At 49.2% G+C, this 21,317-nt stretch overlaps 1 protein-coding gene across 1 annotated transcript in view; it reads left to right on the top strand.

Annotated features, from left to right (window-relative positions):
- Window positions 1–20,394, top strand: part of MATN2 (matrilin 2) — a 202,330-nt gene extending 181,936 nt beyond the window's left edge. The window contains exons 13-19 of the mRNA XM_075549452.1: window positions 2,959–3,081; window positions 7,968–8,381; window positions 11,535–11,687; window positions 13,141–13,212; window positions 13,875–14,009; window positions 14,613–14,711; window positions 19,813–20,394. Of these exons, the coding sequence (XP_075405567.1) occupies window positions 2,959–3,081; window positions 7,968–8,381; window positions 11,535–11,687; window positions 13,141–13,212; window positions 13,875–14,009; window positions 14,613–14,711; window positions 19,813–19,868 (1,052 nt within the window). The 3' untranslated portion in view covers window positions 19,869–20,394. The remainder of the gene's footprint in view (window positions 1–2,958; window positions 3,082–7,967; window positions 8,382–11,534; window positions 11,688–13,140; window positions 13,213–13,874; window positions 14,010–14,612; window positions 14,712–19,812) is intronic.
- The last annotated feature ends 923 nt before the right edge of the window (window positions 20,395–21,317 follow it).

The following is a 21,317-nucleotide window of genomic DNA, read 5'->3' as shown; positions in this document are numbered from 1 at the left end:
TCCTGACTAATAAGGGGAGAGGGGGGGGAGAAGGGTTATGGTGACTTCTCTGTAGGGTTTAATTGATCCACCCATCCTTTGCTTCTGTAGCTTACTCAGAATAGACTCTGAGAATTTAGTTGGAGGTCAGCTCAGGAAAGACATTTCTTTCTTTATAATAGCGGTGTGGTACTCAGAGAAAGGGACCAGTGTGGACACACATGTTCAGTGAGGTGGAGACTGGAACGCAGTGTTGGGCAGAAAATTCCTTCATAAGTTTCTGAGCAATTCATCCCCACCTTGTGGGACATCTTCTCACCTTTGGGACATGCTGCCTGTGTTAGTCTGGGGTTGACTAGAGAAGCAAATCTGTGCATAAGAGAGAGCTTTATATCAAAGAGTAATTTTATCTTAAAAAAAATCCCAGCCCAATCCAGATCAAGTCCATAAGTCCTATATTAGCCCATAGGTCTGATACTAGTCCATACTTTCTTCTTCAGACTCACATTGCCAATCACAATGACACTGAATGCAGGAGGATCACAGGCCAGTGGGTGGGACATCTTGTGGATCCAGTGGCAGTAGAAGCATCTCCAGGGCTCTGGCTGCCAACAGCGTGGCTCCATGTGGCTTGTCCACAGGAAAGAGAGAGTGTGGCCTGCCTCTTCTAGTGGGAAAGAGAGAGTTCCCAGAATCCTCATGATAAGGCCACTCCCACAGAGACATCTTTAGCCTGTGACCTGAATGACAGGCTAGCCTCCACCCCTTCATTCTTCATCAAGTGGTCATGCAGTTGTGTAACCACCACACTGCCCATCATGGAAAAGTGGCCATTTTTTTAATTAAGGCAAAGTGAATCTTTGCCTTTGAGATTGGCTTTGCGGTATTTCCTCACAGACTCCTTTAAGAGAGAACAGGGCACTCTGCTGGTCAACAAAACTGTCCTGGACGATGCTCATGGTCCTTATTCCTCTGTTAAGATAAGGAATTCGGTTTGGATAGCTGACACGTGGGTTGGCACGGCACCCTGGTCTGACACTGCCACACTCCCTGCCGAGCTCTCCCTTTTCAACGGGCAGTTTGTCAGATGAGAACCTACTTTGCTGAGTGAACTTTCACTGAACACACAATAGAATATTATTAGAACAAAACACACAGTTTTTACATCACCCCAAGGTTCCCTTCCGTGGAGACCATGTCTGCCATTCGGCCCATTTCTATCCAGCTGAGCAATTGCTGTGTGCTTTGATTGCTGTATACACCCACCGTTTATTGCTGTCAGTTGAGCCCTTGTACATGAGACACAACTTCAGTCTCTGGAGTTGATCACTCACTCAGACTGCAGCATGCTCACTTTCTAGAAGAATCTATCGTCACTGCTCCAGCATCGTAGGAAGCTTCTCCCTATAGAGCAGTGGTTCTCCAACCACAAAATTGTTTTCGTTGCTACTTCATAACTGTCATTTTGCTACTGTTATGAATTGTCATGTAAATATCAGATATGCAGGATGAAGGAAGCCAGCACCCACCTCGTAAGCGCAGGATGTATTTTCATTGTTACAAATTGAACGTAATTAAACATAATTAAAGCATAGTGATTAATCACAAAACAATATGTTGTGAGAGATAAATGTGTTTTTCCCATGGTCTTAGGCAACTCCTGTGAAAGAGTTGTTTGACCCCCAAAGGGGTCATGACCCACAAGTAGAGAAGCGCTGCTTTAGAAGGAGAAGCTGTCTGCTCCCCAGAAAGATTCAGTCTCAGAAACCCTGCGGAGCCGTTCAACTCTGAGCTCCGTAGGGTCGTTTTGAGTCGTCACGAACCGGTAGCAGGCTTGTTGGGTGTCGGGGTGTTGGGTGTCTCCCTTTAGAGAGCAAATGGCCAGAAAGAACCTGGGTCTTGCACAGCGTGGCGGCCGGGAGAACACAGAGCTGATTCTCTGGGGACATTGTGCCTCAGTGGTGTCATCTCTAGTTGACCTTGGCCAACTCAGAGTTCTTGAGGGTCAGTTCCTTCTCTTTTTTCCCATGTCTTACACTGACTGATGTCTCCCTTCACCCACGGTTCTGTTGTTTGCTCCCCTGGGAGGGGGTTGTATGTAGACCCGTGTGATCGGTTCTCCCTTTCTCCCCCCACCTTCCCCTTCCCCTCTTGGTATCGCTACTCTCGTTATTGGACCTGAGGGGTTTATCTGTCCTCGATTCCCTGAGTTGTGAACGCTTATCTGTACCCGTGCACATGCTCTGGTCTAGCCGGGTCATGATTCTTTGGGGTGGGGGGGGGGGAGAAGCATTAAAGAACTAGAGGAAAGCTGTGTGTTTCATCGGTGCTATACTGCACCCCGACTGGCTGGTCTCTTCTTTGTGACCCTTCTGTAATGGGCTGTCCAATTGTCTACAGATGGGCTTTGGGTCTCCACTCTGCACTCCCCCTCATTCACACTGATATGGTTTTTTGATTTGGGCCTTTTGCGAGAGAGTTCTTGAGGGTCTGTTTCTTCATTTAGAAATCGAGATGAATTACCCCTGCCTCTGCCCCTCCCCCCCCACAGGATGTTGTGAGCACTAAGGGGCCGTAGTGATTTTGAAGAGTTTTAAGTTCCTCCTCCATGAAAAAAAAATTCAGCAGACCATAAACTGGAGCATGGGAATGGCCGTGGAAAAAAGACCAGCAACGTAGGAGAATCAAAACCGCAAGCACATCTGACCGTCCTAAAATAACAATAATAGATCCAGGACACCCTATCACCAGCCTGCCATTCAGGCTGTGGGAGCTTGACACTGTCTGGGAGGGGGTTCCCCTTATCACGGCCTGTCCTGCGTGTTAGGCCATAAAAGGAAATGTTATAAAGGAAGTTTGAATAGAGTTGGCTTATATTTTTAAAACGTGAATTGCTTCTGTAGTCTCTCCTGGCGTGACTCTTCGGTCCCCCTCATTTCCACACTGCTGGTATTGTTCACTCCCCTGTGTTTTCCCCAGGGAAGGACGCCTGCGAATCGACCCGTCATGGCTGCGAGCATGCTTGTCTTAATAGCGGGAACTCGTACATCTGTAAATGCTCACAGGGATTTATTCTGGCTGAGGACGGGAGACGGTGCAAGAGTAAGTGATCTGAACAGGCTCTCTCTACTGTTTGATTTCATTTCATAGCAGCTGTTTTTGGAAGTGTTTTTGGAAAAACAAATCCCTTCCCTCTGTTTCCCTATAAATATAAAAGGGCTGCATCAGTATAGAACAGGGACCAGAGAGCTTCACCGCATCACCTGTGGGAAAAACGTATTGGTTTTAGTTAGCAGTAAGTTCATGCTGAGAGCCCTGGTGACATAGAGGTTGTGCATTCGGCTGCTAACTGCAAGGTCAGTGGTTTGAAACCTCCAGCCACTCCTCTGGAAAAAGATGGGGTTTTCTACTCTCCTGAAGAGTTATAGTTTTGGGAAACTCACAGAGGCAGTTCTACCCTGTCCTATAAGGTTGCTATGAGTCAGCCTTGACTCGATGGCAGTGAGTGAGTGAGTGAGTGAGTGAGTGAGTGAGTATGAGTAAAGTTCATGATCAGCCCAATGTCTAGAGTGACCTTGGGCTGAATAAGCGTACTGGGACCGAGAGAAGCGTGCTCTCTTCTCCATGCTGGAGAATGACATTCCATTTGGAACCATGTGCTTTAAGAAGAGAGAGCAGGGATCAAAGGTCTCCCTACAAAAATGCAAAACCACAAAAAGTAGCAGGAGGAATCCTAAGAGAATTATTTTATCAACTCAGAGAAAACATTTCTAAATTTGATACGAGACATAGAAGCCATAAAGGGGGGTAGAGGAGGGGGGAGGCATGTGATGTAATGATTATGTAGTAATGTGGCCATCTCCAAATAATACTGATTTTCACAGGATGACCATCTTTGGAACCCAATGTTGGTGAGCGGGGGGAGGGGGGTATGTAATCACCACCAGCAGAGCTCTTCCACAATGGGGTCAGGTAATGAGTTCCCCCTCAGTAGATGTTCAGATCCAGACTGAAGGCCACTGGATGTTTAGAGAGGGTACATGAGATCACCAAAGTTGAACAAGGTCACTTTCAAAGGGCTTGTGCATCCTTGAAGTTCTAGACTCTGTGAAAATTAAGTTTTAAGAGCAAATCACTGGGCGATTCTGTTAGACTTCTGCACCAAAAAGAAAATGCCCAAGGTCAGTTAGAGGGCACGTCATGCGAACAACTTCGGTAGTTAGCTACTGTCTCCCTGGTTCTGAAAGAATGTGCCAGGCCACGTCTCGGCCCACACTCTCCCGCGTCTCCTGGCTTTCTTCTTTCTGGAGAAACTTTCTGGGCTCCTGTGAGTGTGGAGGCTGCAAGTGCTGGTTTTATTGTGAAAGGAAAGAAACAAGGGAAAGAGGAGAAAGTAAACCCACTGGAAAATTCTTCCAGTATTCCTGAAATCTGCGGGAGAGCCACGCACATACAATGTGAGGGCCCTTTTCTGGTCGATATAAGGACAGGTTATGATGTAAGTGAAATCCAGAATCGGCCTTGTTCTTCCTCACAAACATACGGTCATCTGTGGGTTTGGTAGTGAGGATGTGCACTAAATACTAAATGGAGAAAAGAAACATCCCCCACCCCATCACACAGACTATGTTAGGCTGGGTTGACTACAGAAACAAATCCAGAGAGACTCATATGTGTATAAGAAAGAATCTTATATAAAGAACAATTGTATATTGAGAAAACATCCCAGCCCAGTCCATACCAAGTCCATACATCTGATATTAGCCCATATGTCCAATACCAGTCTAAAAATTCCTCTTCAGACTCACGCAACACATACAATGACACCAAGTGCTGGAAGATCACAGGCCTGTGGGAGGAAAGTCTTGTGGATCCAGTGGCGGTGGAAGTATCTCAGCGCTGGCAGGGGTCTCCATGTGGCTCCTCCAGCTCCAAGGCTTTGGCTCCATCAGTATAGCTCCATGTGGCTTGTCAACAGGAATGTCTCCCAGGGAGGGTGTGTATCCTGCCGCCTAGAAGGAAGACAGGAGTTCCCAGAATCCTCAAGAGAAAGCCATGCCCACACAGAGGCCTCATTGGCTAGGACCTGATTGACAGGCTAGACTCCACCCCTTCACTCAAGTTGACAGATTATGTAACTGCCCCCCTCCTCCATTCCGCACACACAATTATGTTGACATGGTATACTGCCCAAGCCTGGAAATATTTGTGAATCTGTGTGTGTGTTATTGCTGCTCGTCATTTTTAAAAATCATTTTATTGAGGGTTCATACAATTCTTATCACAATCCATACATACATCCGTTGTGTCGAGCACATTTGTACATTTGTTGCCCTCATCATTCTCAAAACATTTGCTTTCTACTTGAGCCCTTAATATTAGCTCCTCATTTCCCCACCCCTCTCTCCTCACTCCCCTCCCTCATGAACCCTTCATAATTCATAAATTATTATTTTGTCATATCTTACACTGTCCGACGTCTCCCTTCACCCACTTCTCTGTTGTCTGTCCCCCAGGGAGGAGGTTATATGTAGATCCTTGTAATCAGTTCCCCCTTCCTACCCTACCTTCCTTCTACCCTCCAGATATCGCCACCCTCACCACTGGTCTTGAAGGGATCATCCACCCTGGATCAACACATTCGCTGTGTTTCCAGTTGCTATCTGTACCAGTGTACATCCTCTGGTCTAGCCAGATTTGTAAGGTAGAATTGGGATCATGACAGTGGGGGGAGGAAGCATTTAAGAACTAGAGGAAAGTTGTATGTTTCATCGTTGCTACCCTGCACCCTAACTGGTTCATCTCCTCCCTGCAACCCTTCAGTAAGGGGGTGTCCAGTTGCCTACAGATGGGCTTTGGGTCTCCACCCTGCACTCACCCTCATTCACAATGACATGATTTTTTGTTCTTTGATGCGTGATACCTGGTCCCTTCGACAGCTCATAATCACACAGGCTGGTGTGTTTCTTCCATGTGGGCTTGGTTGCTTCTCAGCTAGATGGCCGCTTGTTTACCACTGCTCATTTTTAAAGGTCACGTAGCTGCTTAAAAGAAAAATGTTATATCCCTTGCTCTAGACTGTGTTTAGAATGAGATCATCAATTTGAGATCTGTAACTTTTAAAATAAGACCCTCCAAAGCTCAAAAGCCAAACTCACAGCGACCCTACAGGACAAGATGCGGGCTCACAGCGACCTTAAAAGACAAGATAGAACTGCCCGGTGAGTTTCTGAGACTGTAACTATTTATGGAATGAAGAAGGCCGTCCTGCTCCCTCGGAGTGGCTGGGGGTTGCAAACCACTGACCTTTCGGATCTCAGCCCAGGGGCAACCACTGTGCCCCCAGGCCTCCCCAGCGTGGCCCTAGATCACAAGCAGTCCCTTCACACCCGGATCGCCTAGGCGGTTACGTGAACTGTCTCTCTTTGACCAACAACCGTCCGAGTTCCCTGAAAAGCTTCAGGCTAGACGAAGATTTCACGTGATAGTTTCGTATTGAGTTTTAAGAGGTCCACACAGGCACTGAAGGTAAATACCACGTGCACAATCCTTCAATAACAATAATGGCAATCATCTGCACGTGGATAATGTAGTCATGCAAGCTGACCAGATGTGGGAAGGTGAGTAGAATCGTACCCGTAAGTACGTATATCAGTTTGACAGAGGATATTTGTAAACTATCCCAATAGCTGTTACAAATGGACATAGTAGAGCCTATGGGAGCAAAGTTATGAAAAGATCTTACTAGAACCAAACACTTTGCGGGGGGGGGGGGAGTTTCAATAGAGCAGGGGGGTTCTTGCAGGTGTGCTAATTAATGGACATCTTGTTCATGTATCCTCTCAGTGTTCGTTCACTGAACGCCTACTGTGGGCCAGAGGTTGGGAGGTCAGCGACGAGTCGGACAAGGTCCCTGCAAGGTGGTGCGCTCTGTGGGTCATTACTCTTGAGTCGGCTCCAGCTCGTGACAACCGCCTGTGAGCAGAGGGGAGCCGTTCCCGAAGGCTTTCCAGGGCAGCAGATCAGAGCCCCGTGATGACGCCACACCTGTGCAGTGTGGGAGGAGCCCCGATGGTGGAGCGGTTATAGGTGTAGCTGCAATCCGCAAAGGACTCTGTTCAAAATCTGAGTTTTTTCGTCTGTTGGTTTGGTACAGTGGGGGGGGGGGTGTCACTCAACTCACTGCCATCGAGTTGATTCTGACTCACAGCGACCCTACAGAACAGAATAGAACTGCCCAGTGCATTTCCAAGACTGTGACTCTCTAAGGGAGTAGAAAGCCTCATCTTGCTCCCTCGGAGCTGGCTGGTGGCTTTCAACTGCTCACCTAGAGGTTTGAGGCCCAAGGTCTTGAATAATTTGGCAACAGGAATTTTGTCCGGGTCACGGTTGCAGCCCTGCTGTGCACGAAGGCAGTGCTCGGTAAGTACGCGTGTGTTGAAGAAATCCATGACACCTGCTTGGGGCAGGGAGAGGAGCCCTGACACACGGGTGGCTGCCAGGGAAGCTCCTTGGCAGATAAGACGGCTGAGCTGAATGTTAAGCAGCTGCCTCCGCCCTCGGTCAGATGCCAGCGCAGGGCCATGGGGTCCTCCTGGAGTCAAGTCAGAAGAATCTTTTGGGTGTTGTCCTCTGTCTCAGCTCCCTGTGAGACCTGGCTGCCAGTGACCCAGGTACAGTGTGCACCTGGTTTCCTAGACAACGTATACATGGGCTATGTGGGTGTGCTTGTGAAACACACAGCTTTGAAACCAGCAGTCTGATAAGCCCAGTGTCTAAGGGTAAATACACGTTGCCGTTGCTCGTGACCCACTCCCCCACCTCTTTCTCTTCATCTGTCTCTGTCATTAGCTGGAGAACCATGGCAGTGGTACAAAGGGGCTGCACCTCCCACTGAGGTGTGATTTCTTTCTACTCTTGTGCATAAGTAAAATATATATATATGTAACTTCTTTTCTAGTATCTCAACTTGCATCTGCTTCCTGTAGGATGTACTGAAGGCCCGATTGACCTGGTCTTCGTAATCGATGGATCCAAGAGCCTCGGAGAAGACAACTTTGAGACAGTGAAGCAGTTCGTCATCGGCATCATAGATTCCTTAGCCATTTCCCCCAAGGCCACTCGCGTGGGGCTGCTGCAGTATTCCACGCAGGTCCGCACGGAGTTCACCCTGAAGAACTTCAGCTCGGCCCGGGACATGAAGAAAGCCGTGGCCCACATGAAGTACATGGGCAGGGGCTCTATGACGGGGCTGGCCCTGAAACACATGTTTGAGAGAAGTTTCTCCCAAGGAGAAGGTGCCAGGCCTCCCTCCACACATGTGCCCAGGGTGGCCATTGTGTTCACGGATGGACGGGCTCAGGACGACGTCTCCGAGTGGGCCAGTAAAGCCAAGGCCAATGGTAATATGGAGTGGGAGTGTGGTGTATGTCACTCAAGGTTCCAGGGCCCAGGGTGAGAGCCTCTCTGGCTAGTGAGGAGAGCTTTCTGTCCACCGCCATTACACACCTTGACTCAATTGCCTCCTGAAGGCCCACAAAATAAAACAAAAATCCCTGCAGAATTTGAGTCAATTCCGACTCCTAATGACCCCCACAGGGCAGGGCAGAACCACCCCTTTGGGTTCCTGAGACTTTTAGAGTCTTTACAGGAGGAGCAGCCTCTTCTTTCTCCCATGGAGCAGCTTGCAGATTCAAACTGCAGACCTTGTGGTTAGCAGCTCAATGCCTAACCCACTACTCCACCAGGGCTCCTTACAAAGCACTTGCAGGACAGGGTGAGGGAGTCTCGCTGAATGAGTACGTTAGTCTGCACACAGACTAGTGATTTGCTAGCCAATGGGTGACCACCATTTAGAATCCTGCCTGGTGAGAAGGTCTACTTTTCTTTTTTACAACCAGAAATCGGGTGAGCACTCAGCACAGTAAGCTTAGGACAGACAATGCTCCTGTGTCTGCAAGACGAAATTACAGCTTTCGAGAAAAACCAATGTATCAGAAGAGAGAATGGGGCACCGTTCTTGCGGCTCAGGCGAGCTCAGCTTCTCTGCTGAGGTGTTCCTGCCTGTGTGGGTAACAAGGGCGAGTTTGAGGGTGACTTTAGGTGTACAGAGGACTAGACGCTTGGTGAGGGGAAGCCCTAAAGCTAGCATGGTTGGTAGACACAGCCTCTGGTGAGCCCTCTGTGCTCCTTGCAGAGAGGAGGAAGTCTCAGAGGAAACCAGCCTCTAACAACCGAAGGGTCCATAGGCACCATTGCACAGAAATAATATATAAAGGTGATAGTCCAGTCATAGAAGATAGGAGAGGTAGAGAGACTAAAATAAAGGAGTTGGACACATTTCATGGTAGCTGTTCACCTCAGACCCTCTTAGTGGTCCACGTGGAGGTGGGAGACGAGAGAGGAGGGAGGGCATCTTTACTATCTTGGGATATTTATAGGTAGCCATAAGAAATGCATATTCATTCGTTACATCCATCACAAGGTGGGTGGTAACTACAGCAAGGTCCCTGAGCTCACAGTTGAGGAAACCTAATACCTGCATTGGGGGAAGGTGCGAGGGGGATGGCTGCTGCTGTGGGAGGAGATCACAATGGAATGTCTGCCTCTATAGGGAGACAGAATCAACCATGTGCTCACTTTAAGGCAGCATGGCTGTTAGGGGAAATCTGTGGGAATGACATTGCACTTAGATAATGGACTTTATCTCTAACTTACCAAAGTGGTGGCTTTTCCTACTATGGAATACTAGCTTTCCAGATTCCCTTAATTACAAGTTAGGGAATAGTTCTAGTCATATGTCCCTCGGTGTTAGTTTTCCACAAGGAAGCTTGAGGTTTTCTGTGTGCTTGGTTAGGGCAATAGAATTTCTGGGTCCTGTAAGAAGACAGGAGCCCCCCAGAAGTACCAACAGCTCATGTGTTAGGGCAGCTGGCTGGAAGGTTGGCAGACTGGGCCCACCCAGAGCTGCCTTGAAAGAAAGGCTTGGAAATCAACTTCTGGATGAAGCAGGCCTTGAAAACCCAATGTTTCCAAGGTTTTCCTTTAAAACCCAATGTTCCAAGGTTTTCCTGTGACAGACAGAACCAGGGAGCAAAGCTATGCACAGACCAGACCTCGCCATGCCTTTGTAAGCGCCTGGCTTACTCAGGCCTGGCATGTAGCAAGTGCCTGACCTGAAAGACGTGCTGAGTGACTGAGCAAAGGGATGGAGGTGCCAGCAAGCCCGTGCTGTGTCCCAGGAAGACCGGTTCCTGCTAGTGTTCAGTAGCTGTTCATGAAGGAGGTCCCTTCACTGTTATTTCTTGCCTCACTCCTCACTCTTTCATCCTGGTCCAGGGAGTGGCGCTCACAAAAAGTGCCCTGCTCCAAACCTGGCTGTAAGACTGGCATGTACTTCCTCGTTTTCTCTCTAGCCTGCACAGCTTGCTAGAGTTAGGACCATGGTGACTGCTTTCATTTGTTTCGTGAAGACCAATCCACCTTACCCCTTCCTCCATTCAGATGTCCAGAGGTGACCCAAACGCAGGTGGTGGGAGAAATAGGTGGGTGTTTGGTTCTTGAGTCACCCGGAGTTATATCTGAAATGAGGTCCTCTGTCAATTCCATGACCCCACGTGTGACTGACACAGCCCTAAAGCAGGACGTCCTGTGTAAAGTCACAGGGCTGCTAGACAAATAGGCTCCAACCATCTAGTGGCCTTTCACAGACTTGGAGTGAGGCGTCCACTCTGGCCTGTTGGCTTCAAGGCACGTTTTGATGTATGTTACGTTTACAGTCTCATCTGACGTATTAACCAGAAGCAGATAGCCATGGTGGCAAATGCTTGCCATCAAGCAGAACCTAAACCTTTGGGATGTCTTCCTTTCAAATGGGTAGTGTATGAGGCGAGGGGAGTCGAAGATTCACTTTGAGAAAAAGCCTTTGGGGCCACCGCATATCCCTTTTGAAATCTCCAGTTGTTTCTTGGGCTGCTGCTTTTTCCTGACTCTGTCATACAGATTCTCCTCTTCAGCCCAGTACCTTCTGGCCCGACTGTCTTTTCCAGAGGTGTGGGCAAAATGCAGCCCCACTTGGCACCGGCCCAATCTGAGATTCCTATCTTATACCTTTGAGCGGTGGGCACTACCAGACCACAAGTTGACCTGCTTCTTAGAACTCTTCCTGAAGAGGCGCGTCCCCATGTGGCGTGTGTACAGCCGTGAAGTGTGACGGAGGGGCAGGCCCTTGACATAAGGAAACCAAAAAGCTGGGATGGTCGGTGGAGCTCATGGGAGAGATCATAATCCATCAAGGTGGTGTGCTCTTTTCCAATTCCAGGAGCCTGTCCGGAACAGAGCAACAGGTGGGAGGTTTAGCGCCCAGCTCTCCTGCAGCCTTGCCTTCCCCTCCCTCCAATCCTTCCCCTTTGGCACAAAGAACCAAAATAAAATTGACAGAAAAAGAGGGGTGTTGGCGTGGACTCCTCAAATCGCATCGCTCATCATCTCCATGTGGCTTTGGGCCCTGGGTCCCCAGCGCGAACGCCTTGCTCTGATTTTGCCCTGCCTTCTAGGTATCACTGTGTATGCTGTTGGAGTGGGGAAAGCCATCGAGGAAGAGCTGCAGGAGATTGCTTCTGAACCCGCCGACAAGTACCTCTTCTACGCCGAAGACTTCAGCACCATGGGCGAGATCAGCGAGAAGCTAAAGCAAGGCATATGTGAAGGTACCAGGGCTCATGTTAGGCGACCCAGGAGCAAAACAGGCAGCCGAGCTTCCTGCAAAGCCCCCCAAGCGGTGCCCCTTGTGGGCGAGGGCCGTGAGCTGCGGAGGCAGTAAGCGCAGGCAGAGGATCAGAGGAGAGAGGATGGAAGCCCCCAAAGAATGACTAACAGGGCCTGGCTGTACCACGCAGTGTGGTCTGCTAGTGCGTTTGTTTCACGGTTTCATCGGCACGGTCATTCACCGGTCATACACTTCAATAGCTCCGTCATGTTAAGCAGAGCTGGGAAACCGTCACCACGAGCAATTTCAGAACCTTGCCTCCTTTCTTGTAGTCATGGCCATTCGCTCCTTATTCCTCACCCCCCATCATCCCGTTTATTTTGTTCCATTTTTAATTTTATGTTTTATCCAAATAGACCAGTGTTTCCCAAAGTGGGCAATACTGCCCCCTAGGGAGCTCAAGAAGGATCTTGGGCTCCTGCAAGAGCAATACCACACTCTATCCTGGATGATGGGCTGCAGTACACGTTTTTAATTACTAGGGGCGGGCGGCATTGACTAATCTCTTTTTTTTCTTCTTTTTGTTCTGAAAAAGAGGACGGTGGGCCAAATAAGTTTGGGAACTTATGAATGAGACTCTATATACATGTTTATAATAAGTGTACCTTTCCTGTGATCATACAGCTCAAGGAATTCCCACCAAGCAAGTCATACTTAATCCTCAGACAGAACCTAACTCCCCCACCCCACCTCCCCCAAAACCCCACCATCATAAACAGAGCTGAAGCACAGGGTGAAGCTGTGTGTGCCTGGCCCCGATTGTGCTGGCGACCTCATGCAGCCCTGCACGGATGATTCCGCCGGGCTTACCACGGCCCCAGCTCCTCTTTCCTCCCGTCCACTGCTTGTGCCAGACTTGGTTGCACCCAGCAGTTCCGCCGTCAGCCCCACTTGGTCCTTGGACTCGTGTCCTGGGTGCCGTCAAAGGAGCTGGATGGGGAAGCCCTGCAGCTTCCTAATGGGAGGGGAACATGTCTTGTCTTCAAGTTGACATGCGGCCAGGACACCGTGTTTTCCCCTGTCCTCCCTCGTAGATATAACATTTCTAGGGGCCATTCTGAAATAACGTGTAGGCAAAATGCAGCTTCACCTGGCCCCAGGCCACCTGAGGTTCCTCTCCTACGCCTTGGAGCAGTAGAAACGAATAGAGACCAAATATTGGCCTCACGGAAGGAGTGCTGACAGGTTTCTCTCACTAGCAAGACCTGCCCTAGGGTGCTCTCAGATCACTCCATCACCCATGGCTCTTCTGAATCTTCAGTGACCCCAACAAGATCGAACCACCGTGGGTTGTGGCAGGGAGGCCCAGAGGATCTCTGAGAAATCATAATAACTAACTAAAGGACATGTATTTGTGGACCATTGTCGCCCCTTGTCGTCCTTTTTCCTCTCAGCGCTGGAAGACTCTGATGGAAGTCAGGACTCCCCGGCCCAGGAGATGCCACGGAAGTCCCACCAGCCTTCAGGTACATTGATTTGAAGAGCTGTCCTTTCAGACCCTGGTTATGAGTTGGACTGCCATCCACAAGGTCAGCAGATCAAAACACCAACCTGCTCCTCCGGAGAGAAACAGGGCTTTCCACTCCTGTAAACAGCTGCAGTCTCCGAAACTCCCGGGGGCCGTTCGGCCCTGCCCTGCAGGGTCGCTATCAGTCGGCATCGACTTGATGCCATGAGTTTGGTCTTTTGAGCTTTCAGAGCCATCAGCGGCTGCTTCCGCCATGGCCTCCCTCTGGGCAAAAGTTGTCACAAAGTGGAAGGATAAGATGTGTGTTCATGGTGGCTATTCCCCCCTCTCGGTCGGTCGGATAGCACATAGTCACTCTTCTGCTAGAAGCCATCTTTGGTAGCCAGGTATAGGGGTTATGTGTTGGGCTATGATCTTCAGGGTAGGCAGTTCAAAACCACCAGCAGGTCCAAGGGAGAAAGACTGGACTTTCTACTCCTTAACTAGGTACAGTCTCAGAAACCCACAGGGGGTGCCAGGAGTCAGCAGTGACCCGATGGCAGCGAGTTTGGGTCTCTGCTGACGGCCTTTGACACTGACGTACTTTGTCAGAAATAGCAGGGCTGTTACCTTCCCAGGCGGTGTGAGGCGGGTTTGACTCAATGCTCCTTCTCTTCACAGAGTCTGAGCCTGTCACCATAACCATCCGAGACCTCCTTTCCTGCTCTAACTTTGCAGTGCAGCACAGCCACCTGTCCGAGGAGGACCATCGCTCCCGCTCGGCACAAAAACCCTCCCAGTCGGCAAAAGCTGCAGGTAATGCCGAGAAAAATATCCCGATGAAGAACACGGGAACTCGATACCAACCTTTTGGCTTCTGTCAGCCCTTTGGCTTCCCGGAGGGCAGGAGGGGGGATAGGAAATAGGATTCAGGAAAAGAAAAGAAAGCCAGTAAGGGGTTGCTGTGCCGTGCCGTGGGGACAGTAAAACAAGACACAGCCCAGTCCTGAGCCCTCTTCAGCCAGTGCTTTGTTCAGGGCCATTTTGCAGCCACCGTGTCAGTCCATTTTGTGCAGGGTTTTCCGCGTGTCCACTGACCCTCCACTTTCCTAAAGATTGGCCCCTCCTGACACACGTCCATCCATCCGGCGTCTAAAATAAGAAACTGAAAAATAACCATAATGGATGCAGAAAACCGAGCAGTCTTCCCTCCTGTCCTACAAGCACGGCCCCTTCCCTTCCAGCCTTGGACACGCACATGGCCTTTCCTGGTGTTTGTCTCCCTGGGTCTGCCTGCGTGGAAAAAGTTAGACACTTCTTTCATGATGGCTTCCTCTATAGGCTGAGTCAGTCCGACGATTATGTGTCTGGGAAGGCGGGTGGCTTGTAGAGGCGAACACTTTGCATCTGCTCTCTCAGGAAGCCCTTGGGAAGAAAAACACGATCGGTGCAAATGTGAAAACCTTATCATGTTCCAGAACCTGGCGAACGAAGAAGTCAGGAAACTGACACGGCGCTATATCCTTTTCAGAGGTTCTGCTTCGGCGTGGGGCACAGAGGATATTATCCAAACTTCCCGGGTACTAGGTAGTGCGGGCTGTAAAAACAGGGAGTCACTTCCATAAAGCCACGGAGAGGGGACGCCAGGAACGAATTCTGTCTTAAAAGCAGCCTGAGAAGCGTTTGAAAGCTAAGAGCGCAGCTTAGTCCTGCACTTTGTTGTTGCCTGCAGAGCCCTTGTGGTGTAGTGGGTTAGGAGTTGGGCTGGTAACAGAAAGGTCAGGAGTTTGAACCCTCTGGTTGCTCTGTGAGAGAAAGGTGAGGCTTTCTGCTCCCATAAAGATGTACAGCCTCAGAAGTCCACAGGGATGGGGCTACCCTGACCTATACAGTCGCTGAGTCGGAATCAACTCCATGGCAGTGAGTTAGGTTTGGGTTTGGTTGTAGGGGAGTTTAGTGAGAAGCCCAGGTCCAATTAGCCCTTTGCCTGCTGGGAGGATATGAACCACATCAGAAGTCCATCGAGGATATACATGAGGGTAAGTTTAAAAAATACACACACACCACAACATTATATAGATATAGCTACTGGGGTTCTAGTTCCTCCCTGAACAGGCTTATTCCAAACAAAGCATGAAGAGTTCTCTTGGTAATACACGTGTCTTAGCCTCTTTGGGGTGTCTTCAAAAAATGACTTCTAAGGGGGAGCTGCTAAGCCAGTCCCATTCAAGGCAGAGAGATCAGCCCAGAGAGGTATGGAGAATGCTCTTAGGGATCTCAGGGGGTCATGCAGATAGATTTTCTCCCAGGACATCGGATGCTCACAGAGGTTTATCAAGACGTTTTTTTTTTGGTTTTTTTTTTGGGGGGGGGTGTTGTTGTTTTTAAACATTTTATTAGGGACTCATACAACTCTTATCACAATCCATACATGCATCAATTGTGTAAAACACATCTGTACAATCTTTGCCCTCATCAGTTTCAAAGCATTTGCTCTCCACTTAAGCCCTTGGCATCAAGTCCTCTTTTTTCCCCTTCCTCCCCACTCCCCCCTCCCTCATGAGCCCTTGATAATTTATAAATTATTATTTTGTCATATCTTCCCCTGTCCAGCATTTCCCTTCACCCCCTTTTCTGTTGTCCGTCCCCCAGGGAAGAGGTCACATGTAGATCCTTGTAATTGGTTCCCTCTTTCCAACCCACTCTCCCTCTACCCTCCCAGTATCGCCCCTCACACCCCTGGTCCTGAAGGTATCATCTGCCCTGGATTCCCTGTGCCTCCAGCTCCTATCTACACCAGTGTACCTCCTCTGCTCTATCTAGACTTGTAAGGTAGAATTCAAATCTTGGTAGTTGGGGGTGGGGGAAGCATTTCAGAACTGGAGGAAAGCTGTATTCTTCATTGGTGCTACATCGCACCCTGACTGACTCATCTCCTCCCCAAGACCCTTCTGCAAGGGGATCTCCAGTGGTCGACAAATGGGCTTGGGGTCTCCACTCTGCACTTACCCCTTCATTCACTATGGTAAGATTTTTTTTTCTGATGATGCCTTATACCTGATCCCTTCGACACCTTGTGATCGCATAGACTGGTGTGCTTCTTCCATGTGGGCTTTGTTTCTTCTGAGCTAGATGGCCGCTTGTTTACCTTCAAACCTTTAAGACCCCACACACTATCTCTTTTGATAGCCAGGCACCATCAGCTTTCTTCACCACATTTACTTTTGCACCCGTCTGTCCTCAGCGATCGTATCATGGAGGTGTGGACCCAATAATATGATTTTTTGTTCTTTGATGCCTGATAACTGATCCCTTTGGAACCACGTAATCACGCAGGCTGGTGTGTTCTTCCATGTGGGTTTTGCTGCTTCTGAGCTCGATGGCCGCTTATTTATCTTCAAGCCTTTAAGACCCCAGACGCTATCTCTTTTGATAGCCGGGCACCATCAGCTTTCTTCGCCACATTTGCTTGTTCACCCGCTTTGGCTTCAGCGGTTGTGTCAGGAGGGTGAGCATCATAGAATGCCAATGTAACAGACGAAAGTATTCATGCATTGAGGGAGTGCTTGAGTAGAGGCCCAAGGTCCTTCCGCCACCTTAATACAAAACCTATAAATATAGGCACATCAAGACGTGTTCAGATCATTGGAAACTCTGTGGGTGAAAAGGCCAGCAAAGTTGCCCTGAGGGTTTTTTTTTCCTTTATCAGGACGTCACACGTGCTCATTCTTCAGGGAGGAGCTTGGTGAGAGACTGTACCCCCATCCACACACGGCCCTGAGCTTGGTTCTGCAGACTTCTTGTTGTTGCTCCCCAAACTCAAAGAACGTGTCCGAGAACCTGATGTGAGTCCCTGGAGGTGCCCCAGCAGCAGTTAGCCTTGGGGTCAGTGAACTAGCAGGCCTCTTGAGGGGAGGGTTTGCGCGATGGCGAACACTGCCTTCTGACGTGGAAACACCTAGGTTGGAGGCTATGTTGAGAAAACAATAGTTTCATGTCTTGTTTTGTTGCTGTTGTTGTAATAAAGATTTCCATGGTTGGGTAGCAGTCCGTTTTTGACTTACCCTCCTACTGGCAAAAAATGTTGGGGGAGCGAGAGGTTTCCGACGCAGTCCAAGCACCAAGCAACGCCGCAGGCACATGTGGGTTTCATGTGTAGTTTCTGGAGGGCTCTCTCTGTCATTTTTGGCAGCATAAAGCTTTTATATCAGCACTCTAAAGGATGAAACATTCCACCAAGGGAACAGCAGGGGCCAATGATTCATTAAAACAATATTACAAAGAAAAGGCGTGCTCTGGGATAATGGAGAAATAAGGAGTCAATGCTTTTACACATTGGACATCCTGCCAATTGCTCTGAATTTAAAATGATAGTAAGCTTACCAAAAAAGCTGCCTAACAGTGATCTCAATGTGCATTGAACTCAGCTCTAGGGACGTTGTTTCAACTGGAGCTGCCTCGGGGCTGATGAGTTTACACTGTGAGGATAACAGCATCTATCAATTCCCTTCAGAAAGCTGCAGGTGTGGAGGCACTGAGCACTGTGCCCTAGGCATTGGCCTGCAAATCACAAGCCCAGCAGTTCGAATACACCAGCTGTGCCGTGAGGGCTGTCTGCTCTTCTGAAAAGGGAGTCTTGGAAACCCTGGGGAGCTGCTCTTCCCTTTCCTCTATAGGGCTGCTGAGTTAGGCTCCAGTCAACGGCAGTGGGTTGTTTAAGTGAAATAAAGGTCACATGGGGGTTACTCACTGGGCTGCGAATCTAAAGGTCAGCATTTCAAATCCACCAAGACAGAGTGTTCGACTCTAGGAAACTGTTAGAGTCTCGTAAATCCACAGGGCCAGTTCCATCCTGCCCTTTAGGGTCACTATGAGTCAGCATCCGCTTGCTGGCAGGGAGTTTTGGGGTGGTATGTTGTTTGTTGAGGTGGCGCGGTGCGTAAGCAATGCGTTCAAGTGAAAGGTCCGCAGCGGGTACCACTGGCTGCTGCTAGGCGGGAGAAAGGCAGCAGTCTGCTTCCTTGAAGATGCGTGGCCTTGGAAACACCACGGGGCAGCCCTGCGCTTTCGTGTAGTGGCACTGACCATTAGAGTCGCCTCGGCAGGTCTCATTTCCCTCATTGTTAACACAGGTGAAGAATCTGGGTTTCCCTTCTCCTGCCAGGTGGGCAGGGGCATGGTATTCGTTTGCAGAGAGGAAGGCAAATGCCAACTCCGGGGCCCCTTTGTCTTCCTTTCCCCAGTGCACCCCTGCAACCCCTGAAGGCCGTGCCGTGGAGACAAGGAATAACAAGTGAGGGTATGAGAGCACCTGGCAGAACATCTCAGCTCCCTGAGGAGCCCTGGTGGCATAGTGGTTACATGTTGGGCTGTGATCTATAAGGTCCAAGGTTTGAAACCACCAGCCACTCTGCAGGGGAAAATGGGACTTTCTACTCTCACAAGGAGTTGTCATTTTGGAAACTATATATCTTTCCGATAGGCTCCCTATGAATCAGTACTGACTCCATCGATGGCAGGGAGTTAGCTACCCCTTGTCACTTCTCCTGTTTCTTACTGCATCTCACGGCTCCTGGTCTAGCCCTTCCATTCTCACCACGTTCCCAACCTTATCCTGTGCCAGGACAAGCGAGTGGCCAAGCCACGGGGATGGATGTGCAGTGGAATTCAAAAATGAAGGGGAGTGGCGGGGGGCAAAGTTCTGAGCTATTTGAATTTTGATCTTGTTTGTGGTTGTTTAAGCACTTAACCTGAACTAGGATTGCTTCTCATTGCCGCCAGTGGTTCCCACTCACAGTGGCCCTATGGGACAGGGTAGCTCTGCCCCCTTTGGGTTTCTGACATGGTCACTCTTTCTCCCGTGGAGCAGCTGGTGGGTTCGAACTGCTAACCTGGTGGGTAGCAGTTCAGTGCGTACGTAGCTCATGATGCTCCCTGGGCTCCTATCTTAGGGATTATTCACAGATGATAAATGAATTTACACTTCCGAGTCAGGGGTTTTGTCTTAAACTAGTTTGTGTGTCAGACAATAATTTGTTTCCATTGTTCGCTTCCTCCTTCTCTAACCACTCGGCCAAGTGTTAGGTGTGAGGGCCAGGAATCCCGAGCGGTCTGAAGACTGTGACGCCTCTTTGGCGCTCCGTTCGTTCCATTCCTGTTTCCCCCTTCCTTCGTTTACTGACACATCCAAAGGGAACACTGTGCGTAGTGGCCCAGCCCTCACATCACATCAGGAACCCGAGCCCCCAGTCTCCCCTCCTCCCCCCTTGGTCATAGTCTGCCAATGTCCTCCAGTTCTGTGAGTCATGGTGTGTGACAGGCTAGCGGTTTTCAAGGATGCACACTATGCCACTGTGTGCATGGTCCAGAGTTGACCCGCTGCTCCACAGATGGGGGTTCTGATTGGTCCCATCCTTTCCCAGGATAAGAATCGCCGCGATAAACAGGGGTGTGTGTCTATCAGTTCGTGCTTTGCTCTGTCCAGCGGGGGTTTTTAAATGCTCCAGTAAAACGGGGCGGGGGCGGGGTGGGAGGCCGAGCCTCTCCTTTCTCCAGATGGTTAGGTTCTTAGGCAGCTCAATCGACCTGCCATTGCGCCTTCCTTAACTTGAGGCTGTACTGGAAGAAATGACACAGAGAATGGAAGCCCTGGAGAACCGCCTGAGGTCCAGATGAAGATCCGAAGGCTCCACTTGTTTGTACACGTCATCGTTCCCAGGAGTGCGTGGGTGGCAGGCTGCTGAGGTCCGCAGCTCAGGCGGCCATTACACCTGTGACAAAGCATGGCTAGTGCGAAAAACTGCTGGTTTGGCATGGCAAACCGAGGCCGCAGACAACAGTGTGTCCACATTGCTGTGGGCAAAAAGAGACCACCAGATCCTGTCAGATTCCTATGATGCGTTCACCCAGTGGGGATGAGTAAGCGGTTCAAGGTACTGTGTAATTGACACTGTGATGGACAAGGCTGCTTCTGCCCTGCCTGCCTTACAGCCTGCAATCTCATTGGGCACAAAATAAACGTTTGTAGTCTTACTTCTGTAGAACACTGGCTATAGGAAAATCTTTTTTTTAACGAGCTTTACCATGATACATGTATATGGATGTATGCGTCAAATTGTAAGGCACGTGTACTTGTATAACAAGTTGGATTTTTTTTAATACAGTATATTAAAGTCCACCTGAGAGAATGATCGGCTGCGTACAATTCTTCACGTTCACAGCAAGGTATGGCCCCATGAGAAGTGGCTTATACAAGGCTGAAGAGGTGGAATCTTCTGGTATGCAGGAAAAGACAGTGCGCACTGGACCATCTGTCTATCACCTGTCAGTTTAGTGCTTGATTAGTGAATGTGGACACCGGTAGTCTCTGTGGAGAACATTCTGCTGCTGCTATTAAACTGCAAACGTCCACAGCCGTGACTTGGTGTATCTACAGGAGACTTAAGCACACGCATGGGGCACCTGTGTAAGAATGGTGCAGCGTGCACAAAAGCAACAAATCAGAATCGATCACCAGCACACTGCAGTTCACAGAATGCATTGAGTTTCAGTGTTGTTAGAACTTGTGAGCAAAGATAAATTTTAAAAGCGAAATTGTTTCAGAAATGCAGATATTTCAATAGTGTTGAAACTCCCTAAGGGTCAACATCAGTGTAGAGTTTGTCCCTGGAAAAGGAAATGGGAATACAGGCTCAGTGGGGATTTCAACCATGGCCTTAAAGGGGTTTCCTTAAAACAAGCACATCTGTAAAACAGATGAAGACGTGAGTGACTCGCACGAGCTCAGGGAAGCACTTGAAGCAGCGAGGCACACTAAGGCCCGTAGCTTCAACAGAACGCGAAGACACTAGCAATGCCATTCTCCCAGGAAGCTGTGTTTGGGGGCCTCATGATGCTGTTGAACAAGCTTCATTCCTGGCAGTAGTTACATGTTTCAAGGCTGGTGTTTCCATCTGTGAATGTCTAAAACCAGTTGTTAATCCTTTGTTCAGGTATAAAAGTAGAAAATTGAAGTTTGCAGTTCTGTTTTGGAAACATACACTTCTCAGCATGCTTTCATTAGGAAGTGTTTGAAACATTGATTTGAGTTGGCATTGCTTTTGCTTGAGATTTCATCCTAGTACA

This window comes from Tenrec ecaudatus, chromosome 5 (genome assembly GCF_050624435.1).
Source record: "Tenrec ecaudatus isolate mTenEca1 chromosome 5, mTenEca1.hap1, whole genome shotgun sequence".
Taxonomy (NCBI): domain Eukaryota; kingdom Metazoa; phylum Chordata; class Mammalia; order Afrosoricida; family Tenrecidae; genus Tenrec; species Tenrec ecaudatus.
Note: the sequence above shows the minus strand (reverse complement) of the source record. Positions and strands in the feature narration are given on the sequence as shown.